The 19044-nt window shown below is 39.2% G+C and overlaps 1 protein-coding gene across 4 annotated transcripts in view; it reads right to left on the minus strand.

Annotated features, from left to right (window-relative positions):
* The window catches only part of supt3h (SPT3 homolog, SAGA and STAGA complex component), an 83778-nt gene that overhangs the window by 24385 nt on the left and 40349 nt on the right, over positions 1–19044 (minus strand). For all 4 annotated transcript variants that reach the window (XM_026933978.3, XM_053237810.1, XM_053237809.1 and 1 more), the window contains exons 3-5: positions 16706–16790; positions 3185–3271; positions 2860–2953 (exon numbers count right to left, since the gene is read on the minus strand). In XM_026933978.3, coding sequence (XP_026789779.3) covers positions 2860–2953; positions 3185–3271; positions 16706–16790 — 266 coding nt within the window. The remainder of the gene's footprint in view (positions 1–2859; positions 2954–3184; positions 3272–16705; positions 16791–19044) is intronic.

The raw sequence follows: 19044 nt of genomic DNA on the forward strand, positions 1-19044 counted from the left end.
GGGCATAAAAATAATTGATTTGAGCAAACAAAACTATGGTAAATATTAAATGTAAAGTTATGTTAAACATTATTACATTTCATTCCAAAGATTGCTCACTTCCTGGCTTAAGTTCAACAGGCATAATCAGCTGCAAGTCCCAAAGGCTTAATACAGCCCACCAAGACAAACCGCTTTTCACTCTACAAAATGCAGAGAGCTGCTGCTAATTAAATCCCTACAGCATTGCGCTGGGAAAATGAATAGAAAGAAATGTTAATTAAATGAGAGGAAACGCAGTGATCAAATGCATCTTTGTGAAGTAATGTCTGCTTGACATGACATAAATAGCCTCAGAAAATGTTTAATCAGGGAGACAGGACTCATGACACCTTAATAACAGCACTTTTATGGGGCTCGAATTTCCTGGTGCTGGCACGGCTTGAGCCTCGAACAGAACTATAATTGTGGACTTCCTATGTAAACGGGCAATTCAATCAAAACGTAAAAAAAATAAAAATAAAAAAAATAAAAAAATGCCACTTTGTGTAAACTTGCTTTCAAATGGTACAAATATGCTGATGCCCATAATTAGAACTATATTTTTTGGCTTTAATGTTTTCTAAATGTATTCTAAATTTGCCATTTGATGCAGTGGTGTGTTTACAGGAATAAAAGAGCTTGGAAAATCTTGGTTTGGGTGAATGGTAAACAAAACTAATCTGCAGTGATGAAACAGAGCATTCAAATCTACCAAAATAAACAGGAGAAAAAAAACAGATGCCATCTTTGATCCACCAACAATGACCCACAAAATTCGGCACTAAAGAAAAATGTGGACTGGACTATTTTACAAACTACTGAAATTTACTCAAGCTTACATGACTTACTTCGCAAGTTAAGATGCATTACTATAAAATTCCTTTCACCTTTTCCCCCTCTTATAGACACGTCTGAATTCTCCATATTACCTTTATTGTGCTTTCTTAACGCACAGGCCCACCCTGAAACACACGAAATGTGTTTATATTGAAATCTTCATAACGTGATTAGTGGTTGTGGTGCTAATTTCTTGGTTGATGCTGTACTATTGTTATTTCTGTCAGGAAGCAGCAGTAGAGTTTAAATGGAGAAAAATTTTCAATAATCTCAAATATAAGGGATAACGCATTAGGGATCAGATCTCACTATTAGCTCCTAATAATCTCACTCACCATTTTCCAGTGACGTTTAACTTCATATGAATGAGTGAAGACAATAAACGATGGACTCAAAGTTCCAGAATGCAATGTAGCTATACAACATTGTTGAGTTGAGTTATGAAAGATACTCGGTTTGTCTAGTTGGCAATTTACAAAATGACAGGCACAATGGCGTTGATGGTGGTATTAGCAGGAACACTGAAGCGTTGGAACCTTATCTGTTTGGACAGAGTGGACAGATGAGCAGGTTAGAGAGTCTGACAGACTAAAGCGCTGCTGCATTGTCGTCTTTAGGGAGAGGTGAATTCCCACTGGTGCCACTATCAGCAGGAAGTCGAACAGCACTGTGGTTAATGTAGGAAACTGTTACCCAATGTGAAATTAAACCAACTTGTCAATGAAAGAATTTCAAACCAGAAAAGTTAACTCAAAATTTCATCATAAAAGAAATCAAAGGGTGGATTCTTCCTTTAATAAATCTAAGCATATGCTAAAGGTTACATGGGCAACTCTGACTAAGTGTAATATTTTAATAGCGCCGTAATCACAATCTGCTGCTGTAAGAACATCTCAGGCATTGTGTGTCTTGCTCCTGATGTACAGAAAAAGAAAAGGGGGAATAAAGGACAAGCAGTAGCAGCAGTGGGTCACAGCGAGCATACTGGTTAGGCTGTGTGGAGTGTGTAACACTCCTCACAGTGGTTTTCATAGCCTAAAGTGCTTGGGGAATTACTGCAGGGGTCAGGATAGAGACAGTGTGGTCAGAGTCAGCCTGGTTGCTTTCAGCCACGCTTCTGCTGTGTCCCCGACACTGCCACCACACACGCACCACACGCACCACACACACCACAGCCGAGAGAGCATGAACGGCCGTGGTGCTTCCCTCAGGCCTCACAGGGAGGAATCAGGGCAAGAGGGCCTACGGATGCCAGCAGAGCTCTACTCTCAACCCATGCTTTTATGGAAAACACTAAAAAACAAAGTAAGAAAAACGTATTTCCAAATCCAGTTTTCCTGACAGGAGGAGGTTCATTTGGGGAAACGTCAACCTTTTCGGAGCCAATTTGAGCACAACACAAACGCTGGGGGAGCAAAAACATTAAACAGAGCAGCCCATCAGACTTCTCGTGGAAAAAATGGGGGAAAAAAAGTCTGAATTTGCGCGCACAGACATGCAGACTCCTTCTCAATCGACTGCGTGGAGCGCTCGCTCTGAACGCCGCATTTAACATTATTCCATCTCTCAAGTTACAGGCCAGATGAGGAGCAAAGATCCTAATGATACTCATCATGACATGAAACGGCACTGCAGCGTCTTTGCGGATGATTTTCCTCTCTCGTTCTTCGTTTCACTATGATATTGATGGAGAACTAGCAGAGGGAGAGGTGGAACGCTATGCAAAGAGGAGGCATGCCAAAGCTTCCGCCTGCATTCTGGTAATGACTCTTGCTGATTGACTGTGGCATACAAAATTACCTTGGCTGACTCCAATCATTATGTATCCCTTCATCATTTAAAGCGCTTACTGAATGGTGAAATTCAGTTGGTGCAGGGGGGGGGAACGGTTTCAAAAAAATGTCTTCTTCTAGGCAGAATGTCATAAACATACCCTGGAGCTAAAATGTAAGTGGCCTATATTTTGCTCTAGTAAAAATGATTTATGAATCTACTGTGTACCTGAGTCCAGTGGCTCTTCATCATCAAGGGTTTTCATCAGTTTGGATTTGTAATCTCGAAACTGCATGTACTTAAGGAGTCTTCGCAATTTTTTCTAAAAGAAAGGGGCACAAGAGGAAAAGCAATGAAGCAGAGAGAGTAGACTATAGTTACTTCCACAATGCAAGGGTGGAGGCCTGATTGTACAAGTTCCAATGATTCCAATCATACCGCATACTGGAGTAATCAGCTATCATTTACTGCAAGACCAGACATTAGCACGAGCCATTGGGCGTGTTTGTTTTAGCAATGTGCTCTAGGAGTGCGTTCGTGTGTTCTTTTTTACCTTGTCTTTCCTCATGAGGAAGATGATATCCTCCGGCGATATGACCCTGGCTCCTCGGAGGAGAGCCACCTCGGCTGCCTGGTGGAGCTACAAAGAGACGGAGCATTAAAAAAAAAAAAAACTTCAGCTCTGAACAAAACGCTTCAGTCAGCAGACAACAAGATCACGCTTAAGATGTTTTCATTCGACGTTCTGCCAGTCAATGCAAGTCAGATGAATGAGTCACAGCATCTGCTGTTTAAAATCCTTGAGGGACTTGATAAGAAAACCGCATATTTTTGAGAGCAGCACTTTCATAGTCACATAGGGTCTCCATAAACTTCAGACAATTTTGGCAGAGGTAGCGTTTGTTTTGCTTTCTCAGCACTCAAATATGACAGCACAGCTGTCCTTGCCTTCAGGATAAACACAAAAAGAGGGGTAATAGTTGGAAAATAAGTGTTAGTCACCCAGCTAATCAATGCCACCTTCCAGGTGCCCACCCTGGGAACTGCAAAATAATACTAATAATAAAACAAAAAGAAATATAGCATCACAAGCAAACTTAACCTAAAATTAATCTTAACACATATTATTCAGTAACTACCATAAATATAAAACAGTAAGGGAACCTGCCACAATGTTTTTACAATGCTGTTAATGTGTCAAATTTCTTCTGGACTGTCTTGTAAAATCTCTGAATAGATTCTATGAATATCCCTGTGCCAGTCAAAAAGAAACAAGACACTACACACGTTTCACCTTCATACGTGAGAGTTGTGGTAATTAATACGTGTCAAGACCTACTGCATACACTTTATAAAATATAATGGCCTTATTCATCTTCCTTATTGGGTTATGGCTAAAAGAAGTACACAGGGATGTTACATTCATATGGAAACAATCTTTACCAGCATGAGGAAAGGAGAGAGAGAGAGAGAGAGAGAGAGAGAGAGAGGCTGAATGAAGCTTAGACACAGCCATTTCATATTATTGCCAAAAAGAGCAGAAACACCTCATCCATCACTGTCACCTTCGCCTGAAAATGATAGCTGTCTACACAAATCAGTAAATCAAATGAACTCTTTGGAAATAAGGAACTTTATGGAAAGACTACAGTATCGACTTACCGATATTTTTAACCCTAAACTTACAACAGGAAGAAAATGACCATAATGGGTAAAGTTAAACCGGTCATTTAAATCCATTTAAAACCAGCAGGGTTTTGTAAGACCTCATTAGTACAGGTAATGATCTGAGATACGCTTTAGGATTTAAGAGACAAAAATACAAATGCATGCAAACGGGAAAAAGACAACCAATGTGGATATTTTCAGATGAAAGGTAGGATGTGTCTGAACAATATATTTAGTTAACACTGGAATTCTGAATGAGGAACCTGCCATTTTGAATATAAATATACAGTAAGTCCATACAACGGCTTTGAACAGCAGTCCTGTGACTCGTTTAAGTAAAAAAGTGAGGATAATCCTGTTTTTTTCCATGAAATAGAACACAGATACAAAGGCTTTTAAACATATTAATGCTTAAAATGCTCACCAGGAAACAGTCTACAATTTCTGAGTAAAAGCAAACCAATGAAATCAAAATGTAGAACAACATAAGAACAAACACATGGGCCAAAAACGCATTCTGCAATTTCTGATATTAGAATAAAGAAATATTTATCCTCATGGTCTATCAGTTATATTTATTTTTTTTTCAGCGGTGTAATGCCTGTTTTATTCCTGGAACTGGCTATAATTATAATTTTTTTTAAATCCCGAACTTCATTAATTAAAATGTAGACCTTCAATCTGCCTTGGCTGGGGCTGAATCTAGAAATACATGCAAGCAATTCTTAGAGGATTGTAAACATTTGTTGGTCATAAAATATGTTTGCTTGCAAATGTGGATCTCAGCGTGCAGTTTGGAGGTAGAATGGGCCTCACACATGCAATCACAGGGCGAGCATTTAAAAACGTACGAGCTCAGAGAGCTTCATTTAGTTCTTTCTGGCCTGGCATCTTTCCAATGTTGACAGACTGACTGCCATATCTGTCCCACCATTTAACAGGGAAATAGTTTTTAATAGACAAAAATGGCTTTAAGTACACCTCTCATCCTTCACTCTCCAAATGTAACCGAGCCCAAACACCAACGAGGCTCAGAATCAGCCACTACTCGTCTGGGTAATTATTATTTACAAAGACTTATATTATTACAGGATTATAAAATTATTTACCTCTGCACTTACACCTACTCATGGAGTAAACGAGAGGCACAATTAAGGGCCTTATAACACTTTAATATCTGAGAGAAATATGAAAAAGATATTCCCCCCCCCCAGCCAATCAACGTGACTGCAAATTGTAACAGCAAGCACAGGGATATTTTTTAATCACACTGCGTTGTGTGACTTAGGAAGAAAACATGTTGATCACTGTTTACACCCTGATATCTAATTTCATATATCTAATTTCATTTTTAAAGCTCCAGTTCCAGTTTTCAATCTATTTACCCCCCCAGAGATTTCCTTATGATCTATTTTATTAGCGTTAATCGAAATAAAAACTGAAACTACGGCAGCTCTGACCAGATTTAACCCAAATTAAGAGGAAAGAGGAATGACCTGGTCCCTATTTTTCCTCAGCTGCCCTTTTAAAGCCAGCTTTTCCTTGCCATTTGAAGTCGCTGGCTCACCAAACAGATTGGGTGAAATAACAGATTAATTTTGGTAATTGCTCTAATTTTACACTCGATGAAAGCAGTCTCCTGAGCTGCGGGGCTGAATGATGTCGGCTGAGTTATTTCATTTGGGATGGCTCACAGGCTCGGTGAACAGTGAGATCTCTGTGGTTTATTTCCAGCAGCTCAGAAGCGGGCTCTGTTGACAGTTTACTCGAGCGGCGAAGGACTGTTTTACCATTTCTGGGATGCCTCAGCTATCACACTACACAGGCATTCATAAGAAGGAGAGTGTTTTTCTCCATTTTGATATTGCAGTAGAAGCCATGGCCAGACGTGAGCGCAGACAGGAGCAGAAGGACAAACACTAATGACCAGTCTAGTCAACTTAACCTTTGGCCTCAGCAAGGCAAGTCTTTCCTTTTAGGAAATGAGGGCTAGAACCCTTCTGAATCCCCTTTTTATGTGTGAAATAAAGCTAATGCATTAGTGTCTGAAATAAGCCTTGACTAAAGAGTTCACTAAATCAGTGCAATCAGTGTACAAGCCTCCTAGCGAGTATAGAAGTATGTAAGCGTAGTGCGCTGGAGGAAGCTCACTAGCCCTGGGCCCTAATTAGAGGGATCCATTTTAATTAACACACGTTTTCAAGTGACGCTGGCCTCAGAGGGCTGGTTCATGTCACATTACAGTGTGGGAGAAAAAGGACTGGCTCTCGTGCAACAGAATGGCAGAAGTCAAATAAACAAACCGGCTGAACATAATTTCCTCAGTGCTGCTACTGCTCTGTTTTGAAACGAAATCCATTATTTGATTATACGGGGGAAAGGTAAGCGGAAGACCAGGGCAGTGTTCCAGTCCCATCGTGCTTGTGAGCAACAATTAAACCATTTCCTTGGAAAGCAGAGAAAACGACGACATTTCACGTTTGCATAACTCACCTCCCAGACAGATTATTCGACTGCACAGCCTTAAAAATAAAAAATAGCTCTAAAATCAACTTTGGCAACTCAAACACATGATTACGGTTCCAATGTAAACTTAATTAGTGTATGTTTTGCATGTGTCAGTGTCTGGATTATATCACAGGTAACCTTGTTTGATAAGCTTATATTAGACTGTTACAGCTTACGGGATCTGTGTAACAGGTCATTTTATTAGCTGTGGCTGTACGGTGCTCGCTGGGCTGCTACTGGACTCATTGTTTGATAATATTACATTAAAAAAAAGAGGGAAAACTTTTGTCATAAACAATTATGTTAGAAATTATCAAAGCAGGCTTGCTATCAGAGGAACGGGAATTCCGAGAGCGTTTGCACTGATTAAATGTTTTGCTTGTTCTTTGCGGTTTAATGACGTTGTTTGGAAAGCGGCATTATCAATGTTTTGCGAAACTGAGCGTCCCTGAGAGCTCGCCAGTTGGGTAAATAAAACAAGTGTTTCCCATTTTCGACTCCGTGAGACACAAAGAGAGCAACAGTGTAGTACAGGAATTACTGTGCTGTAAAGCACGGGACATGATGAAGGCACCTGCTGCGCTCGCCGTCTGGCACACACTGACCTTTACTACATTCATCAACACTATTAAACCTCAATAACGTGCCTGTAAGTTTATAAAGCTACACCGAGATATGAGAAAGCTACATTCATAAAAATAAATGAATTTGCAAATAATGTGGATGCAGTCGTTGTATGAACTCCTATACAATTTTGACTCAGTGTAAATAAGAACGAAATTGACAGTCGTATTATATACATATACACATATATACATATATACATATAGATAGATAGATAGATAGATACACACACATACATACACACATACATATATAGATAGATATAGATATAGACACACATACATACACACACACACATACATATATATATATATATATATATATATATATATATATATATATATATATATATATATATATATATATATATATATATATGCCTTTATAAATTTGATAAAGCAATCAGTTACTGCTAAGTAAGATGAGACCGCACAGGGAGCAAGGATGTAAAGCTCCTCACTCGCTTTGGAAAAACGATACCGAGAACATATATTCAAGCAAAATACACCCCTCATTTATCCTGCCTTGGCAATGCAGAGACTAATTGATCTAGGCATTCGCAAACCTCTGATGTATGTCAGTGCGAGCACCTGGACGAGAGATGACAGGCATGCTTCCACAACCCAAACCATTTTGACTCCAAATATCCGGTGAGCGATCGCTCACGGTGGAGTGTGTCTGGGCTCGGGGTGGCTCCAGCAGCGCTGCGTTTCAGTCTGGGCCTGGCAGAAAACCTCCTAACCAGAGCGACCACAGGCCACGCGCATGAATACACTTCTATTACACTCAAACCGACCTGAGGACTCGAGCAGCCCCTCAGCAGTTCTTAACTGGCTCAGAAAAAAAATCTGAAGTTAAATATATCTGGATCATCATTAACTCAGACCACCCATCAGGTTCATAGGTGGAAAGCAGAATCCACAAGATAAACAGGCAACTAAATGTAATAAAAATGTAACCGAGTAAACAGAATATATAAACAAAAACAGGCCTGGAGAGTTTTGCTGCTCAAAGTTCCTTTATTCAGCCCCAGCATCCTGATCCAGAGAAATGACGCTTTGGACTTCTCGTGTTTGTCCTGCAAATAATGAAGATGTGAATTTGAAATTCTGCAGACGATGTCGTTTTAGGAAACATGGATGCCACAAGGTTAGGATTACACCTTGTTTTTTTTTCCTTACTGAATTAAACGTGTAATAATAAAAACAAAGCGTTAAAATTCCCTTAAGATAGGAAGAAGATGTGCATATACTGTGTTCAGATTTAAAATGAGCCGTTAAAAGGAACAAGCATTTTCCCCATTACATCTAAACTCTAAACAAGTTCAAGAACAATCTCTTTCAAGAACAAGCTTTACCACCTGTCTACCGGTTATTAAGCTGCTAAGCACAATAGACTCATGCTTTTATTCATTAGCTACACAGGCGCTGGTCATTTTCACATGGCCTAATCAAATTTACAACAGTAGGCCATGTTGAAATAGTCATATAATGAAATTGCCATCGTAGCAAAAAAACAAGGCCCAGGGGATTGATAGAAACTCTGGAAGCGGAGAGCGTCCGGAGGAATAAGTGCCTATGAAAGCAGAGCCTGCCAACTTTTGCACCTGGCGTTATAAGAAGCAGCCAAGTGAACTCTGTTTCACATGCAGGCAAAATGTGAAGTCTTTTCACGGTGCTGTTTGGGTTTCTGGGTGAAATCAGACGACTACAGACGTCTGGGGGAGGACACACACTGAATTAACTGCTCTCTCCCTCCACACATTACAAGAATGAATTACTCATATTCTGTCCATTTTCTTTAAGCATTAATAGGGCTGTGGAAGCGTGCCTGCAGAAACATCAGGCTCTTACAGGTGTATGTGTGTTATATCATATCATGCACATATATAAAACGCCAGAATTTCTGTGCAAGCAAACCTTCTGTTAATCTTAAACCCGACATTAAATATCATTGTGAAGATGCTTGGTCCTACAAAGCTCATACTGTAGTAGGAGTCATCACTCACTCAGAAATGTGTGTGAAAAGCACTAGGGGTCAGTGTAAGGATCCCATTGACAGTCTCTGAACACTACCATGGAAAATATGCAAAACTACATCATTTGCCTTCAAATCTCAGTGTGAACATGAATAGTATTTTCTAGACTGTTTAGGCATATATGATGAAAGCAATCATAGCCATAGCCAAAAAAAAAAAAAAAAAAAAAAATGATTTTCAATCACCAACTTATCAAGAACTATGCTGGAGAAAACACACAAGGTTAGAAAAAGTTCGAGAACATACCTGCATACACACTATGACTGGCAATCACCTGGGATGAGGAAATCGGAGGTAGTTATACTATAAGTAAATGCATATGTATAAATAAAAAAGGACGTACTGTCATCATGATACTATTAACAACTACTGTATCACACTGCTCAATACAAAATCAAAAACATTACAATGGAGGAAACTTGTTATCGACTGACATTCATCATTCTGTGTTTAAAACAAATCCTTTTTTTATGTTGATCATTTCTAGGATCTGACTAGCTACGTAGCATCAAATGTAGCTACGTTACGGAATAAAACTCTTCACCTGCATGTTGTAGACACTGTCCTAGCCCTAACAATATTTGTTATCAGGCTTAAAAGTGGGTTATATAAAAATTAGGCTACAGACTATCCGCTAGCAAATTGCTAAAGAACACATTCGCAATGACAATCTGTAGTGCTCAAGTTTTACAAAGGATGTGTATGAACCGCATGAGCTGCTCTGAGCATCACAGTCAAGTAAGTATGTGCGGTCCACTTGACTACAGGGATAATATAATATTTTTGCACTCGTCTGATACTGTGTATGCTGTGTACTGTACCGCTGTATGGTTATGTGTTGCATCATGGTCCTGGAGAAATGGCATTTCATTCCAATGTATACAAGCTATATCAAGGAATGACAATAAAAACCCACTTGACTTGAACTGACTTAATACTACATAACATTAGACTATTTCAATAAAATATTGAACGCTGGCATATTGAACTGTTTGCCAAACCGTAGTATTAAACGTTGTTTTGCGAAACATTATACAGATGATGAAAAAACATTTTTAAATATTCTCATAGCTCCTGTAATGATGTCAAATGCTGTCTTCATGTCATCTTCTTTAGAAAATGCATAATTCTAAGTAGATATTGTGTAATATTGAGTATGTACAGTAATATAGAGTATGTATGTTTTCATACTTTTCCACCTCACAGAAATGAAGTTCACAGGAAAGTAATGAGTCAGCGTTCATGACTCTTTCTGTACAGTTAGTGCTTCCTGAGAAAAGTGAACAGCTGGGATACAGGAAGTCTGTATGCCAGGTCAACTCTCAACACAGCCTTCTCAAATACGTGTAAGAACCTTAGATAAGAAGCAGAGGAACAGAGTGTAAGAACCATGTATAATGAAATGGTCCGTCCTAGACATTGCTTCTTCAGTCCATTTTTATCTCTTTATCTCAACTCTCTAGAGAAATCACTGTCATGCTGTGTCACTACTGTTAGTGGTCAACTATAAAAAACTTTATTACTGATAAGCTTTAGCTCTTTTTATGCCTGACGCTTAAGAAAGTTCAAGCAAGAAGCCATGTGAAAACTCGCAAGGTGTTCGATGATAAGCCGTTTATTTGTGTGCGCATGTGAGTGTGTGGGCGGAATACACTCCACACTCCGAGTCTCCGCCACCAAAGCAGTGTGAAATGTTTTGCAGGCCATCTGGGAAGGATTTATTGTGTAATTTGGTTTATTACCACTGCGGTCTTCGTCTAAGTAGCATGAACACAATTACAGTCCACTCGGCACGGCTACACCTGGCCTCTCCAAACAATAATAAATCCAGGAGAGAGAGGAAACAGGGAATTAATTGAGGGTTATCGCCATCATGCCCTGTTTAGTGCTTACCGCTGAGAGCCGCAAGATATTTATAGTGCTGCAAAAATAAATATCCAATAGTGTTGTATTACATACGCTCACATACTAAAGAGGCAGTCTTTCCTGAAGAGGTACAATAAAGTGAAGAGATTATTAACAAGTGTGGATTAGGAGGAAACGCAGACGATGAGAGAGCTGCTGTCTCAGAGGAGTTAGAGAGTGATGAGGTTAAAAAAGGAATAAATAAACAAAGGAAATATAAAAAATAATGAAATAAAAAAGACAGTTCTACTGTAAGCCTGTTGTTCTGCTACCACACTGGGATCCGAAATTATTGGCACTCTTGATAGAGTTTAAAAAGGGTCTAAAAAAAAAGGTATGATAAAATGTCTTTGTGGTTAAGTAGCTTAATCTCACACTGAAAATTTGACAGATATCTCACCTATAAGCGTCATGACGTGTCATAACAATTGGCACCCCTGCTATTAATACTTTATGCATCCTGCTTTGCCGAAATAATATCACAGAGACTTCTTGTATAAAACTTAATGAGAGTGGCGAATAAACAGGAAGAAATCTGAAACACTCCTCAATCCAGAATATCTCCACATCTACCAGGGTTCAAGGTCCATTCATGTGGACTCAGCTCACCTCACAGGTTTCAGTGGGGTTTAGGTCCTGAGTGGGATGTCAAAGCTTGATTATATAGAAGCATTTCATGCGAATTTGGACGTAAACTTTGGGTCATTCATCTTGCTGGAATATGCAGTCACAACAGCCTCTTGGCAAAGGTAGCTAGATGTTCATTTTAAATCTACTAACAAGGTTCCCAGGGCCCTTGATGGAAAACAGTCCCATATCCTCACAGATCCTCCACCATACTTAACAGTGGGGATTAGGTTCTTTCTGTATAACCAACTGTTGCCTGTCTATCCATTCTCCTCACTAAATGCAGGCACAGAATGCACTTATGTCCTCTTAAAGACAGGTTTGTTACAGCTCTGTTTGTTTTAAACGTCTTAATTATTGCCAAAACAGTTGACATGGTCATTTCCAGATGTGTAGCTATTTTAATAGCCATTCCCTGATTTAGGAAAATAAGCAGACTTTTGTCTCGTTTCATTTGTGTATTCTTTAATCTTCCCCATATTGATTAGTGACTAAGCGTATTTGGCCACTCATATTTATACTTCAGTGAAACAAGAAGTCATGGATGGATGATCATGTCATGGAAGAGAATAAGAAAAAAAAAAAACAGAAAAAAATAAGGGTGTTTTTTATTATTATTTATTTATTTACACTATATGGGCAAAAGTATGTGGACACCTGATCTTCACATCCATATATGGGCCTTCCCCAAAATATTGCCACAGAATTGTACAGGATGTCTTTGTACACTGTAGCATAACAATTTCCCTTCACTGGAACTAAGAGGCTCAAACCTGTTCCAGCATGACAATGCCCCTGAGCACAAAGCAAGCTTTACAGAGACATGGTTTGCCAAGGTTGGAGTGGAAAATCTCGAGCACAGAGTCCTGACCTCAACCCCTCTGAACACCTTTGGGATGAACTGAAATGCTGACACAGCAGGCTTTCTCGCCCGACAGCAGTGTCTGACCTCACTAGTGCTCTTGTGGCTGAACGCGCAAATCCCAACAGCCACGCTCCAAAAATCTAGTGGAAAGCCTTCCCAGAAGAGTGGAACTTATTATAACAGCAAAGGGGGACTAAATCTGGAATGGGATGTTCAACAAACACATGTGGGTGTGATTGGTCAGATGTCCACATATTTTTGGCCACACAGAATTAGAGATTTAGAATCAATTCTGTGTATAGTGCACTTAAAATAATTTTACTTCAATTAAAGGTGAGATTTGTGTCGTATTTTCAGTGTATCAGTTTTTTTTTTCTTCCTCATCTTTACCAAGGGTGCCAATAATTGAGGCGCTGACTGTATGTACGTTACATGCAATTGAATTTTAGCCACCTAAAAATTGAAAGTGTCATTTTTGAAAGAGTAAAACTGCCAGAAGTGTTATAAAAATGGGAACAGTACTACTTGTTAAATAACATTTAATTAAACACATAACCCATTTTGTTTTTTTTTTAAACTGCTCCAGCAACCTGTTCACCATTAGACTAGCCCCGAATTTACCGTCTGTACCTGATCAGTGTCTCTGACCACAAGCATTCTGACACATCACAAATTCTCTACAAATGAATAAACATTTTAGAACCAATGCTAAAACTCCTGTATTTAATTTCTTAAGCCAATGCTACTATGAAAAAACAACAGCTTATCAGTGAAATCTGTCTTAGAAAATCAGGGACATCAAATTACAATGTATGCCAAGATATAAGGAATAAACTTATTAATAAAATCCCAAACTAAGGTTAGGATTTCAGTTTTTGCCTGAAATGTCAGTTTAGGTCAAGAATTTTCATTCCGGTGCATCACTAGTTACAGCTTTATCATTCTCGTGTTTAACGTGCTCTGTGCTCTCTGTATCTTTGGATCTACAGAACAGAGTTATACGTCCTCAGGGAGGAGTCTGTAAATTATTTTAGGCTGTCCTGGCTTTTTATGTTTGGCAAGTAAGCTCCACAAGAGTTTTTAAGTGCTGTGATTTATAATATGCAAGACGTTCCGTGCATCTGATTGAAAGCCAGCGCGTCTATAAATCTGTCTGGCACTGGCCGCTGTCAGAAAATATGGTCCGAGCAGATGACAGTTAACATTAATGCATTAAGTGAACAAGACAAAAGTGCACGCGTCCGGATGTGAGGTAAAAGAAGGCAGCTTCATCCGTGGCCTGGGTGGCATCTGCTCTTTACGGCGAAACAGATGCGAAGAGTCTTACAGCTTACAGCCGGGTCAAAGGTCTGAGGGACTGACTTTTATTTCATCTGATAACAAAACTAATCAGGATCTTGGAACTATCAGGATTTTTTTTTTTTTGCAAAAATGAGTTAATGTCATGAATGTTATTTACATGCATCTAACTATACGTGAGACCTTTTACATCTTAAATGTACAAAACAAATAAAGCTTAGATTCCAGCTGCTTCGATTAAAATGTTAATTATAAAACACACTGGGGTGTGCTGCTATAAAAATAATCAATGACAGGATAATGTGCTCTTATAGGAATATAATAGCGACTCGACGCAAAGTGGATTTACTGTTACAACCCCAAAGTTGATTATTTTTAATATAACGGCATATCCAGAAGTGTTTTAGCCATCTTATACGACAGATGATTTTTTTAACCATTTATAGTTACATTTTAAAAATTACGTTTCACATCCGTGAGACAAATTAGATCCTGTAATCATTCACAGACAGTCATTCCCTCAGCAGTCTCTGTTTTCTCTCTAGGAGTTAATAAGACAGAAAACACAGCTTGCCGTGTTGTCCGAGAAACCATAACGTCCGCTGTCCTGAAGAGTCTCCCGTGATGGAAAACTAACTTACTGTTACAAAGCGCTGACACCGGAGACTCCTTCCATAAATGTTACATAAACATCTCCTTACAGAAAACGTTACTCAATCAACGGTTGTTAAATAACAACACATATTTGTTTATTATTATAATACATAATAAAAGTCCCTGTGAATGAGTTGTTACTATAGAAACGATAACATAGAACAAGCACATTCATAAACACGTGATTTGAATTAGTCGGCACTAGTGTTACAGAAATTGTTCTGACCAATCAGATTCGAGAATTCAACAGCACTGTGCTATAATTATTTTTCAAGCAAGGTTACATCATTGTGCAGTGATGCACTGAATAAAAGCTTGTTGTTATTACTGATAGCAGTAGCTCTACTGATTTAAGCACACAGAGCTCTTTACTTCAGGATCTTGCTGTAGTATCTGAATAAAATGAACAAAAGACAAATAAAAGAGATGCTGCACCAACAGGATATTCAAATATATTTCAATTTCATACAATTTCCCCAACAACTACAAAGAATTGATTTGTTTCAGACTTAAAAAAAGAAGAATGAACTGAGTAGAAGTTTGCATTATGCTTCATATCTGGAATCAAACAGCTCTTGGCAATGGACACAGACTTGTGGGCCCTACTTCATCTCAGGAGAAACTCACAAAAGGAGCTGGAATCAGATCCACAATTTGACTCCAAAAGCCAAGTGTGATCACTCTAGTTGAGTTTGCCATCCTGTTGATGCCATGATGTCCCAGAATTCTCCACAGTACAGCAGCGGGACAACAGCATGATGCATAAATATGATGTTTGATATGACATGGGCTTGGACCCCTGAAACACTTTCATATTAAACTCTGCTTTTCCACAGCGATTTCAGAAACCATACCGTGGTTTGGCTCAGGGAGGAAAAACAGAAACACGCAAAACACATACAATAGCAAAAAATAGCTACTGTGTGTTTAACAACTGGGAGAGCATAAATGAGAAGCGGAGCCTGAAGACAGGGTTCTGCAGCTGCAGGATGGAGGGGCTGAATTGTCTTTTTCCCAGCAGCGCACAAACACACACGGAGGCCTGATTTAAGAGCCCTCTGACTCACTGGGCTAAAGGTCAAAGCAATGAATGTTAAGAGCTACTTTTCTCCTCGTAGCAAGGCAGGGCACCGTGGAGTTATGGGGTGAAAGGTTAAAACGACAGCGTGTGTCACAGCTGCCTGCTTGGCCGTCTTGGACATAACTCTTTGCGGGTGTACTAACTTTGGAACTCTGACATGTTTCTCTTTTGACAATGCGGACTGCACCAATCCCACCATTACGGAGGGTAATATACTGAAGGTTAATTATTTCTGGCCATGATATTCCCTACATAAACAGCAGAGCTGTTGCTTCACATGAGGTTTCTTTGATGAGGGAGGCCGTAGGCCACTACAGTCAGCGTTTTCATGTGCTTGCGGTAAACGCATGACAAGGTGCAAGTAGGGGCGTAACGGTGTTTATCTAAGCAATGAAAGCAGTTAGCTTTGAAAAGCAGAATTATTTACTTCACTTTGTCCATTTTTTTGTATCTCGGAGTGACTGTGAGCCCCGTTTCACAGGGCAGGGCTGCTGGGAAAGTTTGGGAGGCGGCTGACATTTCTGAATGCTCGCTGTAGTGCAGTGGAGGAAAGAGGCTGCTTGCTCTCATACTATTTATACTTAATTACAGAGAGCCCTTAAACCATTTCCCAGATGCAAAAATGTAAAACGACTTTGTCATGCAGTGCAACAGTTCTGGAGTGTCACGTCAGTTGTTCTCATAAAGGCGTGCTAGCGAATGTATCTTGAAAGAGAATAACAAGGCTGTACGACTCCGAAAATATCCTCAAAAACGCCATAATTGCTGTGTGATCAAGTGTTTCACGTCATTTAAATAAGCTTACCATATTGATGAGTTGCGTGTGCACGATGTCTTCAACGAGGGCAGCGGTTTCATGCAGGGGTCTCCGAGAATCCCCCAGTGCAAACCTGCGACACACAACACACACACACTCTTAAATATGACAAAATACTTAAACAGTGGTGTTTGACTGCTATGAAGCTAAAAGTCTGGAATATTTCGGAGAGCAGCTTCATTGAAAGGAAGTTCTGTGTAAATAATTATTTCTTCCACTGCTCTCAATGGATACTTGGATGCACCCTTTTCTCCCCCCCATTTTTTCTCCCTAATTTAACCGTTGTCAATTCACACCCATTAGTCTCTCCTGTCGCTCAACAGTTACCAACTTACACATGCTTTCACCGAGACTAGTGAACCTCTCATGCTAAATCACTGCCAATAATAAGAGAAATTCTCTTAATTGGCAACTGAGGACAAACAACCATCTTAACAAAGCCAAAAGCTACATTTGAAAGAACGCACACGATGCAACTGGCTTTCACACAGAGGTACCAACTTTCCTAACAAGTAAATCCTAGCAGGCAGAGAAAAAAAACACAAGTTTACCACAAAAGCCCTAGCGTATGCTGGTGGACGGGACGGCTCCATGCTAACAGTATAAATGATACAATATGCAGTGAGTGAACTGATACTTAACTGCAATCTGCAGAAATTTTTGGATTTATAAGCAACCAGCTGAGTGTATAAGCTCATTTTATACAATTATTACAGAATTAAAGAATTACAAGTGCACATATGATCAGCAGTCAGCTCCACATCTATATTATATTACACACAATAATAAAGTATACAATTTTATAATATAATAAGTATGCAGACCTAAAAACTTCACTTTTGTACTTTTATTACTGACAAGAAAGGAAACTATCAAGCAAGCAGGAACACTCAATACATAAAGAGGCAATTATTAAATAGACCTATGCGATACATACTGAAGAAAAATATTAAATGGCAACACACCTTACATTTTACCCTGCGATTTTATTATTAAACAATTTGTTTATCCAGACAGAAATGCAAAATAATCTTTTTGTTTTCTACTGGCTCACAAGACTGAGGTTTGCAAATTCGCAGGTCAAAGTTCACCTAGGTAAAGTAGGAGCAAAGCTAAAGTGATTGCAAATCAGTCTTTCACATCCCACGTCCTTTCCCCTTCAGTGGATTTTCCACCAGATGAATTCATGTTTCCACCATTTATTTATTCATGTTTGGTCTGACCTCTGCTTTAATTGCAAAGCAGAAAAGCTTAGTTTTCATGTCTGACATAGCGCCATTGTAAGGGGTTAAAAAAAAAATTTAAATGTCATGGCTAAATCATAAACATTGGCACCTCTGCACCACAGCTTAATACCTTACCCTAAAATGTCTGCACTACAGCTTGACTGTTTTCCAGGAAGGAAGAAAAACCTCCAAAATAAAAGACAAAAGCTCTGCTGTCTCTAAGAGAACCCAGGGATATTTGCTCCAAATCTGTATCTGATGATAAAAAAAAAAAAAAAAAAAAAAAAAAGTAAAAGTAAACTGTCACAGGACAGTGTCTGTCAGTATATGCACAAAGTCAAAGTCAACACAAAGAGGTCAGAGGTCACTGCAATATCACTCCTCCGGCTCTTAAACATGTTGAGAGGAGTGCATTATCTGAAGGATAGAGAAAAGACATGTTTTATTTACAGTCTCGTGGACTTAGACCATTGAGCCACTGGGCTGCACTGTTTTATACAAATCTACATCAAGCTTACGTTCCAGGTGATCACAGGGCTAACGGGTTTTCAGCTTAATTCCTAGAAATTCCTAAAGTGTTTTTCCCAATACTAAATGACCTGACCCAGTTAAGAAGAGCTTGATAATAAGCTGATGAGTGTGTTGGAAGTGTGCAGGGCAGCGAGTACCAGCAAACGCACCTGAAAATCTCCATCACAACCATTTAGGAGGTGGGATTTAAGTGCTGTCAGCCAAGTTGTTTTCAGTACAACGGCACCTTCATGCTTGTCGGTAGCAATTAGGATCCGGTTTTCAGTAGCAATTAGGCCCCAGCTTTGTTAAAACACTATAGTGAGTTTGACGTTAGCTACTGGCTCTGAAGAATGATCTAAAGATTATAGTGTTATTGCATAACATCCTGTATAACCAATAAAATTTCAGCAAATTAAGCTATTTTTGAAAGGAAAAGGAAAAGTCAGTAGTAAAGATCTGTTACCACACGAGTTACGCAGTTATGCTTGAGTCATGCGCCACTAATAAAAAGAAAATTCACATCAATTAGCACAAGCAGCCATATTCATACCACGTCACTAAAGCTAGTCAGCATACACTTATGCATGG

Source organism: Pangasianodon hypophthalmus, chromosome 10 (genome assembly GCF_027358585.1).
Source record: "Pangasianodon hypophthalmus isolate fPanHyp1 chromosome 10, fPanHyp1.pri, whole genome shotgun sequence".
Taxonomy (NCBI): Eukaryota; Metazoa; Chordata; class Actinopteri; order Siluriformes; family Pangasiidae; genus Pangasianodon; species Pangasianodon hypophthalmus.